General features: G+C 47.3%; 1 protein-coding gene across 1 annotated transcript; it reads left to right on the top strand.

The window, feature by feature from the left end:
• Positions 1–4,156: 4,156 nt before the first annotated feature.
• Positions 4,157–5,193, top strand: LOC147863483 (uncharacterized). Its single transcript, XM_087320039.1, has 2 exons — positions 4,157–4,371; positions 4,862–5,193. The coding sequence occupies exon 2, from the start codon at positions 4,926–4,928 to the stop codon at positions 5,151–5,153; it is 228 nt and encodes a 75-aa protein (XP_087176165.1). The 5' UTR covers positions 4,157–4,371; positions 4,862–4,925; the 3' UTR covers positions 5,154–5,193.
• The last annotated feature ends 14,800 nt before the right edge of the window (positions 5,194–19,993 follow it).

Raw genomic sequence — 19,993 nt, 5'->3', positions numbered from 1 at the left:
TGAATTTATAGCTTTGACTTTGATACAGTTTTTATAATAGAAAAGATGGAAATGAGAGCATTGCCCTTCTGAAGGAGATGTTAACCAAATGAATGCATCATGTGAAAAGAAAGTGAAAGAAGCTTTGTGGCCAGTTGTGAGCTCGTTTTTGAGAATTGTGGGATTTCTTGTGTATCACTGAAGCAATTTAACTTTAGTGTACCTCATCAGTGTCCAAAGTAGATTCTAGGGTCAAAAAATATCATACTAAATTTAATTGTACTCATGATCCAATAATTACTAGAAAATGAGCGATATATGTTGGCTTTAAACAAGGTCGTAACATCGTACTAAACATCTTTAACGAATAAGCGGTATAGTTATCGAATGTGGATGGCAATAACTAAGCTTCATTTACCGATAGCCAATTTCGATATTAGAATCAATTAGAATAAAAACGATACCCATGCCCATTTTCAAATTTTATTTAATATGCATTTATTGAAATGTTTTTCAAACAACCATGTGTAACTCATGATTATAGACAAACAAGTGGCACACTTTGGAAATGTCTTTAGCTACTTGAAGAAATGGTTAAAACTTATACAAAGATTTCATTCTCCTTTCCCTAGGGAAGAATGTTGCTCTCCAAGTCTACGTCAGTTCATTGTTGAATTACTTAACTTTTATATTTGCAATGTATATATTTAAATAATAATAATTCTTCGACATTTCATTGTATATTAAGGATATTAAGAGTTCGTGAAAAAAACTACTTTCCTTAACTCTAGACAAATTACATATTACAAAGAAGTCTTTACTTGATAAAGTAATTACATATTCTTATTTTCAATATCCCACTTCAGTTTATGATATATGATATACACATTACAAGTAATTTGAAGAAATATGCAACATGCTAAGATTTCTCTTATTTTTGTTAGCATAGGCCTAGTTATAATTGTCACAAAATATGTTTCCATTTCCAACAATAGAATACCTTACTTGTACACTAATGAAAATCATGGAAAAGGCGATGTGAAAAATGTATTGTATGCTTTGGAAACAAGTAAAAGGACATGTGAGCTCCTTAAACAACACCTCGAGAATGAATGTAAATTTGAAAGCAAAAGAAGTGCATGTTAAAAGGTAACAAAGTACATACGAATGTCTTGGTCACAATTTCCAACATATCACTCGATGGTTTATGCCCACGCTATCAATAGTAGACGTTGCTCAAATTTCATCATGGCTTATTACATATATAGTAACCAATGTCATATTTGCTTCTCTATAGAGAGCAATTAGGTTACCTCATGTAGGTTTTGTTTGCCTCTTACACCATTTTGTTGACCTCATATAGGTTTTATGAGGTTTGAAACATTAGCATTGTTTGTTGTCAAGTTTTTTCAAGATCAACCTGAGGTCTACAAGTTGGGATTTCTCCAACTCATCATTGCATAACTTTAATTCTAATATATATATGTATGTATGTATGTATGTGTACATGTATACAGTATATGTATATATTTCCATGTGAGAACTATTTTGAAAATTAATGTGTCACTTGATTATACAAATGTTGCAATTATATCCATGAACCTTAGTAAATTATCTACATATGTTTGTTGTGTCTCGATATGTTATCTCGTTCTTCACTCTAGTGAGGATGTGTGGAGTAGTATATAACGCATTATTTTCAAGTAGAAACTTAGAGATAAGAAAATGTCAATCTATGATAAGAATCTTCTTCTTGTTCTACGTTTTGCTACAACGCAAAAACAATAACAAAGACGGCACGCCTGAAAGGCTAGATGATAACAGTGTTTATGTGATGCACCTATATGTAATGTCATGTGATGATTGGACATTAAAAAATAGGCAAAACATTGAATATATGGCGTTTGACATTTTGAAAAATGTGCAATTGAGCCCACATTGTTTGCTTGCATTGTTGTTTTGATGATGGAAGAAAGCTTGTGTCCGAGGTTTTCTTATTACTCTCTTTTTAGTTAGTGGGCGTGATGGTATGTTGAAAAATAGAAAGGTAATCCGGTCAAGGAATTCTTTCTGTACAAAGTATGATTTGAAAAATAATACATAACGTATCGATCGAGAGAGGTCCAACAAAGATGACAAGACACGAGATAAAGGACCCTTATGCAATGAGAAACACCTCCAGTTGTGCTTGTGTTTACCACAACTAGCATGGTTACTTTGCGATCACATTGCCCAGTTTCTTCATGCTCACGTTGTTAAAGACTAAAATCATCTTCCCGTACAATGTCATCGAGATGCTCATTTGATGTTTATCTCTATTGATGGAGATTTGTCCTCCCTTCAAGGATTATGAGGGTTACACCTAAAGGTGTGATTTGGATTGTGTTCCTTAAATGGAAGGGTTAGATAGCCCTCACAAAAAAAAAAGATGGGTTCAAAGAATTCCCCCACCAAATTTAACAAGTGTTAAATGTTCCACAAGTGGGCTCTAGTAGCATGTTAGAGGAATGATGATGATACATACATATATAATATGTGTGTGGGTATGTATAATATGCACAAACTATGAAGTGAAAGAAAGAGGGGAAAATACTTTTTTCTCTAAAACATTTGACTGATTAATAAAGGGAGGAGGAGAGAAGGCCTTCTTCTCAATGATGGAAGGGCACTAAATGGAGAGAGAGGGGGGGGGGGGGGGGTGAGAGGAGGGAGGAAGATCCATCTTGGGTTTTGAAGCTGGTGAGAGAGAGAGAGAGAGAGAGAGAGAGAGTTAAGTAGATACTTAAAATGGAGATTGAGATGGGTTTGCAGACTACTACTAACTACTAGTAGTAGATAAGAATAGGCCTAATGATGTAGCACAACAAGTCCTCTAGATATTGTATATGTATATGTATTATTGTATAATACAATAATACATATATGTACACATGTCACATACACATACACACATACACATACACATACACATACACATACACATACACATATATCAAGTTGTCTGGAATCACTCTGGATTCTAGATTCTCAATGTATGTATTGCTATGTAATGTAACTAAGTGTGAATGGCAAATGCTACCAATGTATGTATGCAGTCTGAATGGAGACACAAACACAGACATACGTAGAGATACACAGAAATAGAAGGAGGTATGGTATGGTATGGTATGGTATGGTATGGTGTGGGTGTGTGTAATGATGAGAAGTGCACGGACAACGTCTTGTCTTCTTTTCAAAGCATACATACATACATAGTAATTACACAAAGAAAATCTACTAAACCCCTCTCTCTCTCTCTCTCTCTCTCTCTCTCTCTCTCTCTCTCTCTCTCTCTCTCTCTCTCTCTCTCTCTCTCTCTCTCTCTCTCTCTCTCTCTCTCTCTCTGCTCCTCTGTTTTCTAAAATTAAACTAAATATCTAATAACTACCCTACCATACACACATTTATTTATATTTGTGTGTGTGTGTATATGTATGTATGTATGTATGTATGTATGTATGTATGTGTATGAGTGGAAAAGCTGGGGTCAGTTTTTGTGCAGTAGCAAAGTACAAAAGCAAGTAAGTAGTGTTTGTTTGCTTGCTTGCTTTTTTTCCTGCATGATCCACAGAAGGTTCTTCTTCATCCAAAGGCGCAGAATAATTAGTTCCCCTGCTGCACATCCTTAATTCCATAGTTAAAGCCAATAACTATGCTTAATCACCATGACCATCATCATCATCATCATCATCATCATAAGCAGCAGCAGCAGCAGGAAGAGGAGCTCTTGCAACTCATGCCACTCCATCATCATCATCATCATCATCATCATCATCAGATCAACACCATCACTTCCAACCCTAATCATGCGAATCCACAGACCACTGACAATCTGCTGCTAATCAGCCCTAATCACTTCAACAGCCCTTCGATTAGCAGCTGCCCACATGACTTCATGATGTACAACAGCAGCCATGATGATGCGCCTCCTTATTACATTGACCACGATACCAGCATTATTGCCGCATCCACCCATTTGATCTCCAATTCATCCACTGCTGCTGCTTCTGCTTCTGCTGATCATCATCATCATCATCATCCCCTGAATGATGCGAGGCCTAGCATTAGCGGTTGTAGCAGCAGTGGCGGGGATGAGGCGGAGAATCATCAGGTGATGATGAATCACGACAACAGTACTGCAGCTACTAATGGTAAGAGATTAAGTAATGGTAGTAGCAGGAGTAGTACTCTGAGGTACATCAAGTACACTGCAGAGCAGGTGGAGGCATTGGAGGTGCTGTACCACCATTGCCCCAAGCCCTCCTCTGTGACCAGGCAGCAGCTCATCCACGACAATCCCCTGCTCCGCCACATTCACCCCCAACAGATCAAAGTCTGGTTCCAAAATAGGAGGTGAATTCCTTAATTTCCGGATCGTGCTCACTAGTGAATCACGAGCTCATGTGGTGTTTCCCTAATTACTGCCTGCCTAATCAGTTGATTTATGCGATCACGTCTCCATCTTAGTTGTAGGTTTGTCCATGATTTTTGATTTTTTGAAGCGGGTTAATTAGTGAGTATATTCTCTTAAGGGTGATTTTCTGTGGTTAGAATTTCATCCAATTCCTTGCGTTGATCCGGTGAGTCGAAAGTCTATCCACTGGTGTTTTGGTGTAGGAAATGGAACTGGCTGATTAGATTGATGGATTATATAGTATAATGGGCGATTTGTATGTTAATCTTATTGGATTTTGGATGAAGGAAAAAGGATCAGTCGATTATATAGTGTATGAAATTTCTTTTGGGTTAATATCTAAGAGATGATGGATGTAATGATAGGATAGGATTGGATTAGATTGAATTTATTATATGTTTCCGATATGGATGGACCTGCTAATTACAGGTGTAGGGAGAAGCAAAGGAGAGAGACGACACGCCTGCAGAGTGTGAATGGGAAACTGATTGCAATGAACAAGCTATTGATGGAAGAGAACGAGAGATTGCAGAAGCAGGTGTCGCAGTTGATGCATGAGAAGGATCACCTCCTCCAACACCTCCATATCCCACTGGCCCCATCACCATTAAACCTGCCACCTCCTGCACACCTTAACCCTAACAGAAACATTATTAACCACAATTTTACCAACACTACCACTGACAATCACAGCTTTAATTTGTCCCCTTGCTATGTCTGAGTTTGGATCATATGATCATTTTGATATAATATCCCTTTTCATAGGATTGATTGAGCCACACTTGATTTTCCATGTTGTCAATCCAAGCACTTAATGGCATTGATTAAGCTCAAAATTCCATGTTCTAACATTGTGCACCAATCTAGACAGTTTTCAAATAACCCAAATTGAAGAAAGTTTGAAATGAAGGCAAATTTGACATTTGTCAGAAACTTGGCCATACAAAGAAACATTTTTCCATTATATGTGAATGTTGACAGTTGTTGTTGTCTCTAATAAATTTATGCAATGCTGTTGTACTGATGTCTCAGTTTATGGTACAATTAATTGCGTTGTATACATACCTGCCAACAAGCTATCTTTAATAGGATTCACAATTTCTCTTTGCAATCAATGAGTTTGTAAATCATTGCCAAATGTTGTTGGGTCAGTGATTGGTGGGCAATCTAGAAAAGATTCACACAAATTTCTTTCTTGGGTATTGATTTGACCAAAACTTTCTGTCAAATGCACAAGCATATATGTATATTCCCAATACATATTGCCAAACATTATTTGCCATACACACAACATTGCATCCATCTAATGAGAACATCTTAAGCTTCAATTGTGAGTTCTAAAGTGATAGCATCCATGCACAAATTAATCCAAAGGATATTGATGAGAGTAATAATGGATGCCCTTAAACTGCAATATGGCCACCACATGGGCCTTCCATGTTATAGTAAGGCTAGTTCAATCAATGTTCATGGAATACATGTTATATTACTTGATTGTCATGGATTGGCCCACATAATTAGTAACTGTTATATGTAGACAGACATTCCCTCGGAAATTTTAGGACACTTCTCATGGTGCTCTAGTAAAAAGTCACACAAAAGTGTACATGAATCTCTATTACAAGTGCCAAACTAAAATGCTTTGCTCACCATGAGACATTGCCTAGGGCAAAGAGGTTAGCACATATGTTTGCCAATTTAAAAATTTGTCTAAATTGCCTCTTGGTATACTAAGAGTTGGGATGTAGTAGTTCGCAAGCTTTGATGGACATATGAAAGCATGTCCATTAACTTCTAAACGATAGTGTCGCGGTATTCCACGCGGATGCGTAGAAACGGGGTAGGACCACGGGGGTCTTGAACCAAGGAGTCGAGAAAGGAGGAAGAGGCCCGCGCATTGCGTACACACAAACACCGTGAACAGACAAAGAGGAGTAGGAAGGAGGTGGTCGTAGGTTTCGAACTCAATGCAATACGAGAGAATAGCAACACGAGGACGACACAGTAGAAAGAAAAACAACGTACATGCACAGAATAGATTAACAATAGTTGTTAGGACGTGCGCGTGAAGCGCAGGGAATACAACCGGGCAAAGCCGGGAACAGAGCTTCGAGCTCTAGAGCAAACATATGAAAAAGGGGACCTCTGGCCGGGAGTGCGCGGGTGTTTGACGCAAACGAGAGAGCGAGCTACTTCTTCCCGTTCGGCAACGTCTTCTACTCCTCAAAGATATCGATCCCTCAAACAGTTTGAGGCCGCCCCTTTTATAGCACAAGAAGCAGCCGTTACATCAAGTTTAATGACCCCTCGATATTCCCTCCTAGATTCTCTTCTCGCTATGCTCTCGCTCTCTCCTCTTTGCCCACCCCCCTCACCATGAGACATTGCCTAGGGCAAAGAGGTTAGCACATATGTTTGCCAATTTAAAAATTTGTCTAAATTGCCTCTTGGTATACTGAGAGTTGGGATGTAGTAGTTCGCAAGCTTTGATGGACATATGAAAGCATGTCCATTAACTTCTAAAAGATAGTGTCGCGGTATTCCATGCGGATGCGTAGAAACGGGGTAGGACCACGGGGGTCTTGAACCAAGGAGTCGAGAAAGGAGGAAGAGGCCCGCGCATTGCGTACACACAAACACCGTGAACAGACAAAGAGGAGTAGGAAGGAGGTGGTCGTAGGTTTCGAACTCAATGCAGTACGAGAGAATATCAACACGAGAACGACACAGTAGAAAGAAAAACAACGTACATGCACAGAATAGATTAACAATAGTTGTTAGGACGTGCGCGTGAAGCGCAGGGAATACAACCGGTCAAAGCTGGGAACAGAGCTTCGAGCTCTAGAGCAAACATATGAAAAAGGGGACCTCTGGCCGGGAGTGCGCGGGTGTTTGACGCAAACGAGAGAGCGAGCTACTTCTTCCCGTTCGGCAACGTCTTCTACTCCTCAAAGATATCGATCCCTCAAACAGTCTGAGGCCGCCCCTTTTATAGCACAAGAAGCAGTCGTTACATCAAGTTTAATGACCCCTCGATATTCCCTCCTAGATTCTCTTCTCGCTATGCTCTCGCTCTCTCCTCTTTGCCCCCCCCCCCCTACCTATGTGATATTAAAATCCTCTAATAGTGCCTAACTTCCTAGTAATCCACAAAACCTACCAACACCTAGTATTTACATAAATTAGTACAAAAAGGGGGTGCACTTGTGCACACCCGCATTCCCACACATTTGGCGACATTTCCCCCTATGGTCTGGAATCTTCACAACATCCATCCCCACCAAACCACACATCCTCTGGTATGCGCCAGGTAGCGAGTTTAATGGAGGATTCCATGGCTAGCCATTACTCGTCCTCTCGGTCCGAGTCATCGCTTTCGATTCCCATTGTCGGGTCCCGTTCCGCCTTTTGAAGGCCTTTATCCGCTTCCCTTCTACCGGTGTCGGCATTCGAGTTCCGTCGAGCTCCACGAGATGATATGTCGCGTTGTCGTTTGCACAAGTCACCACATACGGCCGGAACCACTGTTTTGTGAACTTACGCGTAGACCGATGTTGATTGTCGAGACTGTTGTCATAGACCAACACCCAGTTGCCTTCCTCGATCTTTTTTGGCCAGAATCGGTGCGTCCGGTCGAACTTGGCCTTGTTTATGCTCCGTGCCTCTTTTACCCTCGTTGTTGCCCGTTCCACGTCTTCCAGCCTCTGCTTGAGCTATCGGATGCGTGCCGCTAACAACTCTTCTCAGCTCATTTCATCGGCCCAATTGACCACCATCTAGGAGGTAATTGTTCGTCCCACTGGCATCATGGGTTTCTGCCCGAACATAAGCTCCGCAGGCATGTACCCGGTTACCGAGCTGTGAGTAGTCATGTCCGCCCATAGCGCGTAAGGGAGTAGTCTCGGCCAATTGCTGACTCGTCCTTCACATATGCGTACTATGGCTTTTACGATCGGTCCATGACCCCGCTCGACCTTCCTGTTTGCTTCTAGGTTGTACACCGTTGTGATGGTCAACTTCACCCCTAGTCAGTCAAATAGTTCAGGCTTGGCCTCCTCCGCATCCAGCTCTCCTCGATTAGCCCCAATCCTTCATACGCACTCGTACCGGTAGACGACATCTTCAATCAGAAACTTGCACACGGCCGCGATGGTCTTGTTTGTCAACGCTCGGCCCTCCACCTAGTTTGTTAGATCTTCCCTTGCTAGCACCAGGTATCGCATTTTTCCTACTCCCATCAGCATTGTCACCAAGTCGACCATCCACTTGAAGTGTATGGTTGGCGGGTAAGTCGGGTGCAGCTCATCGCGGTGTCAAACCACTGAGTGCATCTGGCACCTGTCGCATGTCGACACGAAGTGGTGCACGCCTTTATACATTCCCGGCCACCAGTACTTATCCTTTAGCTTCTCGAACCAATACCCCGATGCCTAGACCAAGGGCTTTCGTGGAACTTTGATATCAGCTTCGCTTGATTCTCAGTTCGAGCTACTACCCGGAGTAGCGCGTTGTTCCGCTTCTTCAAATGCCTCCAAATTTTCCCATTTCGTAGGATATACTTGTACGACCACTTCTGGAGTTGACTTGCTTCATCCCTTGACCATGATGCGTCCGCCATCATTGTTCTTAGGAACCTTCTGATTACAAGCCACTCCCCGTCGTAGTCATCCTCCTCGAACTCATTCAAGGGCGGAGTGCTTCGCCTATTTACCTTCATGTGTGCTGATTTGAAGAAGTCTGCGCCAACTTCTTCATCTTCCGACACTATGCCGTCCTCATTCTCGAACCTCGCTCTGGAAAGCATATCAGCCATGGCGTTGTCTTTTCCGGAAATGTGCCGTATTTCCGGGTTTAGGGACTTGTTTGTTGAGAAATCGATGCGGAATACAAATCACAATGAACAAACTACGCGCTGAAATACGAATTGGAGAAATGCCAGAAAAGACAAGATAAACAAAAGTGCACAGAGATTTACGTGGAAACCCTAAAACGGGGAAAAACCATGGGTGAATAGATTCTTCACTATAGTATAGTGGATATACAATACAGAGAAGATTACAACACTCTGTTGAGTGTATCAGCCGCACAGGGCTCTTCACGTCTGTTGTTACACACACAACTATGGCACGACTCTTCCTTCTTTTTTCACACTCTCCTGCACACTACAACTTCTAACTCCGTTCCTCACACGCTAAAAGTTTTCCCTAGTTGCATATATTCTTACGCAACTTCTGGTGATTTACATACGTAGCCCTCATGGGGCGCACACTTAGACTATTTACAAGTATAGTCTCCCGAGTTGGATATATACACGATTCTGGTTTCGGCCTCGGCCGAGTCACTCATCAACTCGGCTCCTCTCTCTTTCCCATCTGGAGGGACTTGTTTCCACACATCATCATTATTATTACCATAATAATAATAGTCAAATTCTCAAATAGTCGACTCACTGTTTTCAACTCTTCAAATGTCGGCTTCCCAAACAGTCGGATCATCCTCCCACTGGAGGGACATATTCCCAACAAATGTATGCAATCCATCTGAGCATGGCCAGGTCAGGAGTTGCACATCTGGAAACCATACCGAGGATCGGTAGGCAGTCCGTCTCTAAAATCACTTCTGTCCCGATTAAGTTACAGTCCTTGTCGACCTTAACCGCCGAAACGATACCCCATAGTTCGCGCTTGACCTGGGCGTATCCTCGTTGTCACTCGCTCAATACCTTCGTGCCGAACCGGATGGGGAAACGTGTGTCGTTCTCATCCTCCTTATTCATGACCCATCCGTTTCAAGTCGGGCTGGTGCCCACCGTGATGTAAACCGGAGTATCCGGTTTGTATACAACTTTCCATAAAGCCGGTGCAGTTGTAAGCATTTGTTATAGTCTCCAGACTGCCTTTGTGTGCTCTTCGGCCCATTCAAAATTCCTACCTTTCTTCAACAAGCCATAGAGTGGCTCGGCGACATGCGCGTAGTGTGGTATCCAGATGTGGTAGAGGGTGCATGCTCCCAAGAAACGCCAGATCTCCGTGACAGATCCACACTCCTCTTTCATTACTGAGATGGCCTCTACCTTTGCCGGGGACGGCCTTGGACCATATGGCCCGGACAGGTGGCTTTCTGCTTAAGAAGCTCCATCAACACGGAATGTGAGGTCTCGGTACCTGAATTGGCTTGAGACTCCATGTCACGTGCGGCACCGTAAAGATTACCATTGGTTCGACAATAGTCGGGTCAACCCACCCGATCTCTCTCAACGAGAATTTGAAGGCTTTACGGTGCCTCTCGAGCATCCTCCTGAACCGGTCCACTTCTGCCAGTAGTAGGAAGCCACCCCCACCTATCTTCAGCTCCCGCAATGTCTTCTCGGTGAACCGATGTCCTATGCCGGCCGGATCTCGCACGCTTGGGTCGGTAGCGGCCCTATTTATTCATTCCCAGCTGCCCTTCAGCAAGGGAGCCGCGACTGGTTTCACCTTTTGGTCCACAGTCTTGTAATTGGTGTTTACGCGGGCGGTCCGATGCGGCCCGATGTCCCCTTTGAAGTCCGCAATGACTTCGTACATCTCGACTGAGTTAACTGGTATGACCCGGTCTTCACTTAGACCTCCTTCGATTACCCTCTCGATTTCTCCAAGGGTGTCATCAAATGAGACCGCCTCCACGGCGTTGCCAATTCCCTTGTCATGGCCTAAGGCTCGGCATGCCTTTAAGCGATGTCGTGAAGATTTTCGTCCATAAGCAGAAACCGGGGTGGGAAGGGCAAGTCAATGGTGTGCTACATGCGCACATGTAAACTAGGATATGGTGTATAGAAAGAGAGGGGAAATTTTATCCCACATTGTAAGGTTCCTCCCTCCTTGGGCTATAAAAGGAAGGGAGGGGTCACTTATGAAGGGTTGCCTATTTTGAGGGAGAGAGGCATACCACTTAGGTCGAGGGTTTCCTATTCGGTTTTAGGGTTTCAGTTAGGGTTTTCTTCTTGGGTTTTCCTTTAGGGTTTTCTTATAGTCGTTTGGTGCGGCCATGGCGGCCACCATTGTTGTAACCATTCGTTGTTTTAATATCACTTGTTGAACATCTTGCCTCTGCCGATGTCTCCTTCTATGTCGTGGTCTTATTCTTTCCTCTTCTCCTCTTGAGCGAAGCCTCCATATCATGTCCTATTCTTTCTCCTCTACTCCCTAGTCCGAGACCCCGGTGGTCCCGCCCCTTCTACACGCACGCACGCGCGTAACAACGCGACATCTTTGGTGAACCTGACGTGAAGGGCGGCAAGGGAGCATGGAGATGGAAGAAGACTTTGACTTCGAGGAGATGATGGCAAAGATTGTGATGGAAGCCGGACGGAAGATGGTGAAGCGAGATGCGGCTCAACAAGCCGTCGAAAGGGTGGTCGATCGAGTCGGCCGGTTCAATGGGAATGAGGTCCTAAAAATTTTGGGAGCCTACAAGGCCGAGATGGCGAAAGGGGGCGTGGACGAGGCGATGCGACTAGAGTATTTTCCGCGAGTGGCAGCCGTATCGGTGCACAAGGACGTCAAGGAGCTACGAGAAGCTCACGAGTCATGGGAGTCCTTCGTGGGAGCTCTATTGGAAGCGTATGGATACGCGAAACCGGAGTGGGTATGCCGGCAACCCGATGGGGCGCGGTCGGCAACAACGTGGTCCGCGAACGGTAGAGAAGAGAGAGCGGTGAGTGAGTACGCACTATCGCCGGAAGAGAGCTCAAGGCAAAATGGTTCGGAGGAGCTCGACCTAGAGGTGCTAATACGGGAGGCATGCGAGCTTGTGAAGGCGAAAATCAGAGCCGAGGAAGGGCTTGTTATGGAGACGGGATGGAGGCGAACGGAGGATGCGGAGGAAGAAGCCTCCCTAGACGTAGAAGACGGGGCCTATACGGAGGCCGGGAGAGCGTATGACGGCGACATAGGAGAGGGTGCGGAGCAAGCGACCCTCTTGCCTTGCGGTGAAGGGATGGCCATGGATGCCTGTAACTACGGATTCGGAACATGGCAGCCCGAAACATCGAGTGAGGAGGAGACAAGCGGCGGTGCCGCGACCTTACACACACTGGTCCTAGAGACTTCGGCATCCGGCCCGAGAGCCGGTGTGAGACCTAGAGTGACAGACAGTGGCAGCGGCAAGGCGAGGACCTGAGACGACGGCATGGGAGAGACGGTGGCAAGCGTAATCGAGGCTTGCGCGATTGGAGGCGGGTTAGCCGTGGACAACGACGTTCGAACGGAAGCGGCTACGGACACAACGAGCGGCGGTGCCGGGTCCTTACCCACACCGGTCCTTGAGGCTCCAGCAGCCGGCCCGAGTGTCGGCATGAGACCTAGAGCGACGGGCGGTGGCGGCAACAAGGAGGGCAACCAAGACAACGGCAAGGAAAGCGAGGAAGAAGGGGCGGCAAGCATAATCGAGGCTTGCGGAATCAGAGATGGGGGAGCCGTGGACAACGACGTCCGGACGGAGGCGGCTACAGCAACGACGAGTGGAGGTGCCGGGACCTTACCCACACCTATTCTAGAGACTTCGGTGGTCGGCCTCGAGAGCCCACGTGAGACCGGAGAGACGGAAGGTGGCGGCGGCAAAGCGGACGATCGAAACGACGACGAGGAAGGTCATAGCGGACGGAGGCAAGACCTCTCGACACCGAGATCGGAGACTACGGCGGTTGCGCTCGAATGCCAACATAAGACCGGAGAGAAGGGCGGTGGCCGTGAGGAGGCGTGGCCCGGAGCAAACACGTACGAAGATAAGGATGCGAGGCCCGGAACGGGCATATACCAGAGAACCGACGGAGAGGTCGGGAGCGGCAAAGAGGAGAGAGTCGGGAACCGACCTGACCGGAAGATGAACCGGTCGATAATCCGACACGACCAGAAGACGACGCAGAAGAAGATTGGAGCAGGGTCTGGTCAACCAGGCCCGAACCGAAGAAGAGTCGGCAAGGCCGGATTTGTTCGGACAAACATGTACCGGCCGGTTACGATTACGGAAGGGAGCCGACCAAACCGGAACTCGATCGGCCGAGACCAATCCGGGCGAAGGCTAAGTTGGCATGATTAGAGGTCGAGGTGAACGGGCCACAACACCCGGTGGGAGCCGGTGAGCACGAGAAGGAGGCCAAGCATGCACAAGGAGTACGACTCGGTGGGAGGCCAAGAGCGAGAGGGACCCTCCTCGCCTATTCTTGAGACTTTGGCGGTTGCGGATCGACGTAAGACCAAAGAGACGGTGGAAGGCGATGAGGAGTCGGAGACCGGAACAGACGAGGCTACCGGAACGGGTACCCGGTGCGTGAAGGCGGACGAGCACGGCCAAGACGGCAAGCCGGAGTCGAAAGGGGCTACGGCAACGAAATACAAAGAGGCCGACGCGGAGGTCGGGACTACAACGAGGGAAGCGTATAACACGAAGCATGCATTACGGCGTAGAACGGAGCGTGCACTACGGCCGGCGAAGGGCCAAGAAGCAAGCATGCACCCGGAAGAGCCGCAACGAGTGACCGACGATGACGGTCGGAGGAAGCCTTCGAGAGGCAAGCGCGGGACGACGGGCGGTGCGACGAGACGCCAAGATCGACAGAACGAGACGGGCGTGATCGGTGTGAACGAAGGATTGTGTCTAGGAAAACGGAGGGGATGCGCAGAGAACAACGGGGTACACATCGGGAAGAGAAAACGTGGCGGCTTCTCGGAGGGCATACAAGGCCAAGCGGGCCAAGAGGGCGCAAGTCGAGGCGATGCGATAACGAGAGCCTCGAGGGACACCGACATGGAGGTCGAGATGACGGTACGCTCTAAGGCGAGAAAGCACGACGGGCAAAGGAGAGGCAAGGAATGCGGAATGGGGCCGCCTAAGGGCCAAAGAATGAGTGCATATTCGGGGGACAACATCGACGCATGGGAAGAGCCTACGGAAGGCAAGCGCAGAGTGGGAAGAGTCAACACACCGAGGTGTTCGACATGCGGAGACGATAAAACCAAAGGAGCGGCAAGCAAAGGGCGGAAACCGGAGTGCGACCGGAGAGATCCGGAGCGCATCCGGAGGACATGCGAGGCGGACCAAGAGGGTGTACCTCGGGGCGAAGCGGCAACATCGGAGGTTGCGGAGGACACCGAAGACGAGAGCATAGACACGGATGTTGGGGAAGCAATGTGCCTTTTCGAAAGGGTACGTAGAGCGAGCGGAGTGCGAGACGTGCGATGTGGCCGCGTAAGGGCCGAACGACAAGCACGAGGATGATCGGCGAGCATGGAAGGCTATGTCTTGAGAACTGGAGGAGGTGCGTGGAGTGCAACGGGCTCCGGAAGCGTGGCGTCCCGGAAGGCATGCGAGGCCAAGCGGGCCAAGAGGACGAGAGACGGGATGAAGCGGTGACGGGAGTCGCGAAGGACACTGACATGGTGGTCGGGATGACGGTACGCTCTACGGGGAGAGAGCACGGCTTGCAACGGAGAAGCGAGGAGCATGTAATGAGGTCGTCGAGGGACCAAAGAACGAGCGCATGTTCGGGAGACAACAAGGGCCCACAGAAAGAGCCTACGGAAGGTGAGCGCGAAACGGAGGGAATCGGCACGAGGTGTTCGAGACGAAGGGAGGATCGAGCCAGAGATAGAACACAAGCGGTATGCGAGGGGCAGCATCTGGCGAGCAAACGGGGTGACCAAGGGCCTAATCGGAGAACCTACGTGGCAGACAAAGAAAGAGTGACCGGATCGGCAATGGCGTTCGGGAGGACCGACCGGGGAGGAAGGCGCGTGTGGTGGATATGGCAGTTCGGATGGAGCCGCCGGTTCGGGGACACACGGTGGACGTGGTGGATTAGATGGAGCTGACGGGTCGGGGCCGGTAAGGAGCCGGCAAGACGGATCGGCGCCGGCAAGGGACCGGCAAGACGGTTGGGTGCCGGTAAGGCGAAAGACCCGATTGATCACCGTCGCCGAAATCTCTCACCCTTTTCCTTTCTTGGCACATACCGGTGGATGTGCGGTTTGGTGGGGGTGGATGTCGTGAAGATTTTCGTCCATAGGCGGAAACCGGGGTGGGAAGGGCAAGTCAATGGTGTGCTACATGCGCAGATGTAAACTAGGATATGGTGTATAGAAAGAGAGGGGAAATTTTATCCCACATTGTAAGGTCCCTCCCTCCTTGGGCTATAAAAGGAAGGGAGGGGTCACTTATGAAGGGTTGCCTATTTTGAGGGAGAGAGGCATACCACTTAGGTCGAGGGTTTCCTATTCGGTTTTAGGGTTTCAGTTAGGGTTTTCTTCTTGGGTTTTCCTTTAGGGTTTTCTTATAGTCGTTTGGTGTGGCCATGGCGGCCACCATTGTTGTAACCATTCGTTGTTTTAATATCACTTGTTGAACATCTTGCCTCCACCGATCCCTCCTTCTATGTCGTGGTCTTATTCTTTCCTCTTCTCCTCTTGAGCGAAGCCTCCATATCATGTCCTATTCTTTCTCCTCTACTCCCTAGTCCGAGACCCCGGTGGTCCCGCCCCTTCTACACGCACGCGCATAACAACGCGACAGTGCGCCTTGGCTCATTTCTTTTCTCGGCCGCTAATGCCGGTTATGGTACAACCTCCGTTATTGGAGAACAAAATTATCCTTCTTATTGTACAGGTGTGGGGTTTGTTCCAATCGTCCGGACTACCACGACCCCACGCGTAAAAATCCTCTCGGCCGTTATTGCTAAGGATGTCCCGATTACGCTCATGATTTTGTCGTACTGTCCAAAACTGGACGGAGTGACGGCCGTCCTGACTCTTTACCCTTGCGTAGGCCGAACCATTGTCTAGCACTTTGGTCTCCATTCGAGCTGTCGTGATGTATGGCTCTCCAAGGATGACCGGATGGGAAGATGCCTCTTGCACGAAAAAGTGTTGGTCTATCTCGACATCCCTGACACTTACTCTGACATTCGGACAAGCCTTGTGCAACTCTTTCGTGGCTCTCGTAGCCGCACGTATCTTCCAACCGTGCTTGGTGTTGATCAACCATTTCCCCTTCTTGTAGAAGTCCATGGACATTAGGTTAATTTCCAACCCGTGGCCAATCAACGCCACCACTGGTTGCTTCACATCCCCGATACGAACCGGGGTTTCTATCGTTGCTCTTGCCCAATGCGGCCTTGTATAGTGGCTTTCCGCAAGCTCGTCCTCCGTGGCTGTTTCGTCGAGCAGCGCCGCCCTTACTTCAACCGGCTTCTCTGGTTCCAGCTCTGTCGCAAGACGCTTCCTTTATATGAGATCCACGATGCTGTCATGGAACTCTCTCCTTACTATGCCTAGCACTTCTCTCAGTGTGAGTTCTATGCGACTATCGAGGACTAGCTCCTCCAAGACCTTTTGTAGGTCCATTGTTTTCTCGATTTCCGAGCTTAACCGAAAGCTCGGAACCTTGGCCTTCTCCTTGTCCTGAATGGGTCTGCTCCGTGTGTCATACCTCCCGGAAGGGCCCGCTCCTCCGGTCTTTCCGGCCCACTTATCGTCGACCAGAACCTCGTAGTTCTGGCACGCGGCTTCCACAAAGCCGGTACTTTCCTCAACCAGGTCGCTCCATCCAGTGACATCGCGTACTCGTTTTTCAGGACGGTCAGCTTCTTCCTTCTTTAGCCTTCTTTTGGAGAAGGTTTCTAGTACCACCAGCCAAAACCCAGGGTTTGTATCAGCGCTAGCCGCCTTTGCACCTACGCAAATGCCAGCCAAGGACGAGTAGTGGATAGCCTCAATGTGTTGCGTCGCGGCCTCCTCCATCAACCTCTTCATGCTGCCTCGTCTGGTGTTTACTTCAAGCATTCTCCATGTGTCGCTCGCGTGCACCCTGCCATTCCAAAGGTACACCATGTTGCTCCTTAGTGCTTCGCCAAAGTTGGCACAGTCTCTCCAAGCATGGCCGAGGGCATCACACCATATACACCTTTGGTTGGCCGGTAGCCGCCGGTCGCGGGGTTGGCCTTCGTCGCCCCTTCGGGCCTGAGCAATCTGGAGATCACGTACCATTTTTGTCAGCTCTTCTAGAGCCGCGCCCCCAGATGTCCCACGACCACGTTTGTCAGGGTCGGGCCTGCCTCGAGCCACCTTCTCGTTTCTTCCGTTCGGGTTGGCATCGGCTTGGCCCTTGTTTTGACAGTCGGTCCGACTGTCGAGGACCCCTTCTCTTTCCAGTTTCTGCACTTGTCAATCCGGCCACACACCCCTTTGACCATAGCCCAGTCGATCGTGACTCCGTCATTCATCTCTAAAAGGAGACCCACATTATCGTGCTCGAGCAAGTCGAACAACTTAACAAAGAGCAAGACCTTGCTCGTGTCAAGCACGGTCCGGTCCAGTGTGGAGAGCTGCGTAAACCGTGACCTTTGATAGGGCTGTCAACCCAATCCATGAAAGCCTTCTTCGACAACCAGAGCGAGTCATCGAAGTTGTACCGTTTGAGAATCCGCTCCACGAAGTCCGCCCAATCGCGGCAACTGCTTGTACTTCGAGCACTTCTGCATGGATGCTCCACCTCACGACCTGAGGAAACCCAGTCAGTCATCTATCCTCATCTGCATCTCGGACTTTTAGGCCTCCTGGTAACTTATGGCGTCTTTCCCACTGAACCGGCCTATCTTGTTGACCGTTGCCTCTATGGTCCTATCAAGGGCACTCATGCCCTTACGAGCGCTAACTAGGAGGTCTACAACCACCGCTATCGCTTCGGCGAGTTCGCTCCCTCTCATCTTCAGATTCCTTTGCCGCCCCTGTTTCATGTCGGGTTCACCAAATATGTTGTGGTATTCCGCGCGGATGCGTAGAAACGGGGCGGGACCACGAGGGTTTTGAACCAAGGAATCAAGAAAGCAAGAAGAGCTCCACGCGTCGCGTACACACAAACACCGTGAACAGACAAAGAGGAGTAGGAATGAGGTGGTCGTAGGTTTCAAACTCAATGTTGTACGAGAGAATAGCAACACGAGAATGACACAGTAGGAAAAAAAAACAACGTAAAGCCACAGAATAGATTAACAATAGTTGTTAGGACGCATGCGTGAAGCACAGGGAATACAACTGGTCAGATCCGGGAACAAAGCTTCAAGCTCTAGAGCAAACACACGAAAAAGGGGACCTCTGGCCAGGTGCGCGCAGGCGTCTGACACGAGCCGAGGGTTCCTTCCAGGGGTTAGTCGTAGAGGTTCGGAAGAGACCGAGAGAGTGAGCTACTTCTTCCTGTTCGGCAGCATCTTCTACTCCTCAATGATATCAATCCCTCAAACAATCTAAGGCCACCCCTTTTATAGCACAAGGAGCAGTCGTTACATCAGGTTTAATGACCCCTCGATATTCCATCCTAGATTCTCTTCTTGATGTGCTCTTGCTATCTCCTCTTTGTCCCCCCCCCCCCCCACCCCCCCTACCTACGCAATATTAAAATCCTCTAATAGTGCCTAACTTCCTAGTAATCCACAAAACCTACCAACACCTAGTATTTACATAAATTAGTACAAAAAGGGGGTGCACTTTTGCACACTTGCGTTCCCACGCATTTGGTGACATTTCCCCCTATGGCCTGGAATCTTCACGACAACGGGGAGCATGGAAAGTATACAATGGAGTCCACTACTATATTATATATCCACGATCAAAGAATTTACATGGTGAAGGTTCGAGAAACACTTTTGGCTATTTGGTAGATCATGAAGCAATGCCTATTTCCTGATCCAATTGACAATATTTTGGGAACTTTGGACCATTCGGTTAGATAGATATCCCACCCCACAATCGTAAGCTCCTCGATTGAAAGTAACTTAGCTTCTTCAAGCAATTCGTCATAAAAACTCGATTTTATTTCCTACAACTTACAGACATGCCATTTCAAACCTACTCTCTTTCATTTTGAGTGTGGTTGTAATCACTATAATGTCTACTCGACACTTTGTCCCTTGCTCCTCATTCTACAAGTAATGTAAATATAACAAAGAATTGTGTTGGAAGCTACCGCCAAGGTTACATACATAATGCATCCTCATAGTAACAACTAATTAACCCCTATGAACTTGTGTCTCTATAGAGCTCCTTTCCATTTATCATTGCCACCTCATTCTTTTGGCCAAAATAAGTAAACCTTTAGCTAGTTAGTTGCTTCGTATTTCACCCAAAGTACAATGCATCATTGGAAAACCTAATGTCGACATGTTTATCATCTTGCTCCATAATCATTTGTGTATTTAGGTGTATAGTCCCATTATAGAAATTACGCAAATCATATGAGGCGATTAAGAGGTAGTTTGTTGTGGTAGTTTTCAATAAATTGGAAACCCCATGGCTATTGTGATTCGAGGAGAGCCAAATTTAATGTTCCCTAGTCTTCCATAGTAACAAAGTCAAGGCTTGGCATATGAAGTATACGGGAAAAGAAAAGAAAAGCAAACTCAAGGTGAACTAATGAACCCATTTCCTATCGAATGAGTGTGAACGTGATGTTGGTATCTTGAGTATAATCCTCTACAAAATAGAATTCAAAAGATTATTAATGTTTCTACCAAAATTATTAAACACTGGAATA

The sequence above is a fragment of the Azolla caroliniana genome, unplaced genomic scaffold, assembly GCF_043228905.1.
Source record: "Azolla caroliniana isolate FFs.n. ecotype wild unplaced genomic scaffold, voAzoCaro1.0.p SCAF_5, whole genome shotgun sequence".
Classification (NCBI taxonomy): domain Eukaryota; kingdom Viridiplantae; phylum Streptophyta; class Polypodiopsida; order Salviniales; family Salviniaceae; genus Azolla; species Azolla caroliniana.
This window is presented reverse-complemented; position numbering and strand designations above follow the sequence as displayed.